Source organism: Sinocyclocheilus anshuiensis, unplaced genomic scaffold (assembly GCF_001515605.1).
Source record: "Sinocyclocheilus anshuiensis isolate Anshui unplaced genomic scaffold, SAMN03320099.WGS_v1.1 scaffold670, whole genome shotgun sequence".
NCBI classification, from domain to species: Eukaryota; Metazoa; Chordata; class Actinopteri; order Cypriniformes; family Cyprinidae; genus Sinocyclocheilus; species Sinocyclocheilus anshuiensis.
In genome coordinates this window covers 403,596-408,872 of record NW_015546062.1, presented here as the reverse complement: position 1 = coordinate 408,872, position 5,277 = coordinate 403,596, and the positions used below count along the sequence as shown (strand labels likewise).

At 35.5% G+C, this 5,277-nt stretch overlaps 1 protein-coding gene across 1 annotated transcript in view; it reads left to right on the top strand.

Annotated features, from left to right (window-relative positions):
- LOC107699452 (protein Jumonji-like) overlaps positions 1-5,277 on the top strand; it is a 57,402-nt gene that overhangs the window by 27,699 nt on the left and 24,426 nt on the right. The window contains exons 4-5 of the mRNA XM_016500707.1: positions 708-852; positions 1,631-1,797. Of these exons, the coding sequence (XP_016356193.1) occupies positions 708-852; positions 1,631-1,797 (312 nt within the window). The remainder of the gene's footprint in view (positions 1-707; positions 853-1,630; positions 1,798-5,277) is intronic.

Sequence of the window (5,277 nt, the reverse complement as noted above, 5' to 3'; positions counted from 1 at the left end):
CATGTGCTTATTTACATCAGAGTGCGCACGCGTCTTTCACGCAGCATACAGCAGTGTTGTGCATTTTGACCAGTTTATGGGAAAAGTACTCTTAAAATGCATTCAAAATTCAAAATAATTTGTAATAATTTGTATATAATATAATTTATATATAATATATAATTATTCACGGTATTTAGAAGTGCCCACGATAACAACATCGTGCATATTCATTACCGTGATATATCGCATTACCGAATACCGGCACAAGTCTATATGGCATACATGCTGATAGAGCCATTTTTATTCTCAATTTTGTATCATGGTGAAGAAGATAGACAATAACTCATGCACATGTTATATTTTTAGTTAATAGACTAAATGTTTATTTTTGTTGGTTTAACATGACTGAGACCTCATGTTACAGGACACTGGAGGCATTGTGATTTTTCCTACTTCCTGTCAGTTCATTCTAAGTGTGCTCTTAGTCTGACTGTCCACTTGTGTTTTTTTGACTGAATGATTAGAAAAATCCTGTTTCAAGCTTCTTCATTTCAGAGGCCTTGAAGAATTGCTGTGGGTGCTATGCCGATTAGATTTATTTTTCACATGTGAACATATCAATGTCTTAGCAATGTAAAAAAAACAAGAACAGAGCAAATAATTTTCTTCTGTATTTATGTGTATATGGCTATTGCTTAAACTTGAACCACACCTTCTTTTCCCAGGCTCCTTTGCAAATGGTCATTTGAATGGTTCGGGACCTAAAGCTGGGCTGTTCGCTGGAAGCTGTAAGTCAGACCGGACACAACATGCAGTTCAGAGCAAAGACTGCAGCCATGAGTACTCAATAGAGGGGCCTGTCAGAAAGAGGTGAGTTTAATAAGACTTTTCTGTGTGAGATTTCCAGCACAGTGTATTGTGGCATTATAGCATGTCATTCAAAATTACTGCACGGGTAAAATGTAGTTTTATGGATGAATATATCTTAAATTGCTTCAATTAGGTGGGAAAATAACAGATCTATAACTGTAGTTGCCAAAAAGATACAGTATGAAGTTACTGTACATTCTAGGCTAGTCCATACTGTTCACCAGCAAAACATCAAATCATGGAAGTCTTGCTTTTTAAACCTGGTGGGGACATCCAAGCATCAAAACATAACATACTGTGCTGTTGGCCAATTAAAAAGGACTTACATAGTCAGACTTTTTGCTGAGCTTTTGTATATCAGACCAAACTGCTTCCCTCTGCAGGTCTCCTATATGATTAGTTAACATCTCTTTTCCTACCAAAGGATGTTTCTGTCTTTTTTCCTTATATGGATTCCAAAAATCTGGTTTGTGAACTAGTTTTTTAGCCTCATTAAAACAGGAGCTGTTAAATGAAAGAGACCAAAAAATTCTAACTTGAAAAATCTCTCATCATTTATTCTCATTTTACTCAAAACCCACATGACTTTCTTCAGTATAACATAAAAGGGAAGAGGAAAGGATTCGTTGAAATTGCTTGGAAAAGTTTGACTAGTAAAAGCTTTCAAAATTGCTTGATGAATAAATGAAGGATGGAAAGATGCGTAAATAATGACAGAATTTTCATTTCTAGGAGAACTAATCCCTTCATTTCCCTAATTCTCTGTTTCTCATACCAGGCCAAGACTGCAGGCTCAGAGGAAGTTTGCTCAGTCTTATCCCTCTTCTCCCAATGCCACCCCGCTGAAAATGCTGGAGGCCATGCCCCCGAGCCCAGCCATGCTCAACCATCTCACAAGACGCAAACCCAAAACCGAAGACTTCCTTACCTTCCTCTGCCTAAGAGGTGGGTCTGCTCTCTGTCTGTCTTCATTTTCTCATCCTATCAACTCTTAAAATGTTTACAGGCTCCATAAGTCTTCTCCTCTGAGCAGCACACATTCACCTCTCACATGGGAATCACGGTTATTGCTGGCAAACTTTTGGGTGACTGTCTTGTGTGTGCCGCTGTTATTTATTTTGTGTCTTGGCTGATCTCACACAGTGTAAGTTTTCAATTCAGCTTTCACCCTTCCAGTAAGCAAGTCAAAGGTGACAATGGCAAAGCAAAAGCTCCTGAAGATGAGGAATTTCTTCTTATTCATTGGAGTTATACTATTCAAGGTTAATTAATTGGAAATTAAATTGAGATTCATCTCTATACATGCAGGTTTCTTTTGTTTGTTTTAAATATAAGATTCCATTGACTGGACAAGCATATTAGCGGTGTGTCGATCCAAACATCAGTTAAACAAACTGAATATTTCAAGTCAGCTGGATGTAGTTGGGTTGCATATGAATGTTGTAAATATTATGAGAGAAAGCATCACTGAATCTGTTTACATGTACAGCAGAACATTAATCAATGTGATAACTGACACAAAATAACACAAAACTAACTAAACTAAAATTACAACTGTTAAAAATGTTTGCATTAATTAAAATAAAGCTAAAATAAAATTAAAATGATAATATTTAAATTTTAAATTGAAAAAACTAAATGAAAATTAGAAATGATGCCTTGGCAACTAACTGAAGTAAAATAATTAAATAGAAGTACTAAAATGACTAAAATTAAAATTGAAATGAAAATAAATGAAAACTAACTTGAAATATAATAGCACATAAAAAATGCTTAAAACTAAAATGGAAATAAAATTGAAAATATAAAAATATAAATATAAAAGCTAATTCTAAATAGTAATAAATACTATAATACTATATAAATAGCTATAAAATAACACTGGTTTTGACATTAAAGCATAAACAGATGATATGTGCACATTCAATAAGTCACCAGAAATGTGAACAATTAAAATGTTTACTATTACCAGATAAAAGAATGCAGTTTAAGGTGTTTGCAATACCTTGGGGGGACAGAACACGAGTAATTAAGCATAATTGGTGTAAAGTTGTGCATATAAAAACAGTGCTAACATCACCATAGTCTGGATTGGTGACAGCTATACATTCTGCTGCAGTCCTTCATCATATTTTTCTTCTCCACTTTTCTGGCAGAACAAACATGGAGGACACAAATTGAGTTAACTTTATACTTTCGCTTATTCTCTCTCCCTTCCCACTCACATTTCCCAGGCTACTTTGAAATGGAACTTTCTCCATCTCTCTTCTTTCTCACACACACGGCTGTGTAAAGACAGGGAACAGACTGATTGGATTTGCCATGGACTCTTGGCTGAGGGCAAAGTGGGTTAATGGATTTTCAAACATTAAGAATGTAAATGAGAACATCTTTTCCCAGTCTCCATTCCGCCCCTTCATCATATCCAACCTCTTTTCATTATTGGGTTAGAGCTGAGAGCGAACGTAAATGTGAGCGTGGCATTGTGGATCAGTTTATGGATTTTTAAAATATAACCTGAGCTTGTAGTGTCACATAAGTCAAGTCTGATTTAATCGATGCCATAACTCGGGTGCACTGGCGGCTGGTGCTTCTCATGAGCGAGGATGTCACTTATCAGTGTAAAATCTTTCATTCATTCATTCATTCATTGTCTGCTCCTAAAAGTTGCTTTTTAAACTTCTACTAAACAGTGAAATTACTTAATGAAAAATCATTCAAAACTGTCTTTGCATTGTTTATTTTACTAATGACTTTAACTAACTGCATCTCTGTCTCTAAACACTCAGTCATATATGACGGTCATATATTATATATATTTACACTACCATTCAAAAGTTTGGGGTCAATAAGATTTATTTTTTGAAATGCATTAATACTTTTACCTTGCAAGGAAATATTAAATTGATCAAAAGTGACAGTAGAGAGATTTACAATGTTACAAAAGGTTTCTATTTAAAATAAATGCTGTTCTTGTGAACTGTTTTCATCAAAAAATCCTGAAGAAAGTGTATCCTCTTTTCCACAAAAATATTTAAAAACAAAATCAGCATATTAGAATGATTTCTGATGGACCATGTGACACTGAAGACTACAGTAAAAGCTGCTGAAAACTCAGCTTTATCATCACAGGAATAATTTAATTTTTACAATGTTGTACAATAGAAAATAATTATTTTAATTAAATAGTAATAATATTTCACAAAATTACTGTTTTTACTGTAGTTTAATCAAATGCAGCTTTGGTGAGCATAACAAATTTATTTCACAAACTTTAATGAATCTTAAACTTTTGAATGGTAGTAATAAATTCATCTACATTATACTACTACTGTTATACTACTTTATATATATACAGTGGGTACGGAAAGTATTCAGACCCCCTTAAATTTTTCACTCTTTGTTATATTGCAGCCATTTGCTAAAATCATTTAAGTTAATTTTTTTTCCTCATTAATGTACACACAGCACCCCATATTGACAGAAAAACACAGAATTGTTGACATTTTTGCAGATTTATTAAAAAAGAAAAACTGAAATATCACATGGTCCTAAGTATTCAGACCCTTTGCTGTGACACTCATATATTTAACTCAGGTGCTGTCCATTTCTTCTGATCATCCTTGAGATGGTTCTACACCTTCATTTGAGTCCAGCTGTGTTTGATTATACTGATTGGACTTGATTAGGAAAGCCACACACCTGTCTATATAAGACCTTACAGCTCACAGTGCATGTCAGAGCAAATGAGAATCATGAGGTCAAAGGAACTGCCTGAAGAGCTCAGAGACAGAATTGCGGCAAGGCACAGATCTGGCCAAGGTTACAAAAAAAATTCTGCTGCACTTAAGGTTCCTAAGAGCACAGTGACCTCCATAATCCTTAAATGGAAGACATTTGGGACGACCAGAACCCTTCCAATCGAGGGAAAGATGAATGCGGCCAAGTACAGGGATATCCTGGACAAAAACCTTCTCCAGAGTGCTCAGGACCTCAGACTGGGCCGAAGGTTTACCTTCCAACAAGACAATGACCCTAAGCACACAGCTAAAATAACGAAGGAGTGGCTTCACAACAACTCTGTGACTGTTCTTGAATGGCCCAGCCAGAGCCCTGACTTAAACCCAATTGAGCATCTCTGGAGAGACCTAAAAATGGCTGTCCACCAACGTTTACCATCCAACCTGACAGAACTGGAGAGGATCTGCAAGGAGGAATGGCAGAGGATCCCCAAATCCAGGTGTGAAAAACTTGTTGCATCTTTCCCAAAAAGACTCATGGCTGTATTAGATCAAAAGGGTGCTTATACTAAATACTGAGCAAAGGGTCTGAATACGTAGGACCATGTGATATTTCAGTTTTACTTTTTTAATAAATCTGCAAAAATGTCAACAATTCCGTGTTTTTCTGTCAATATGGGGTGCT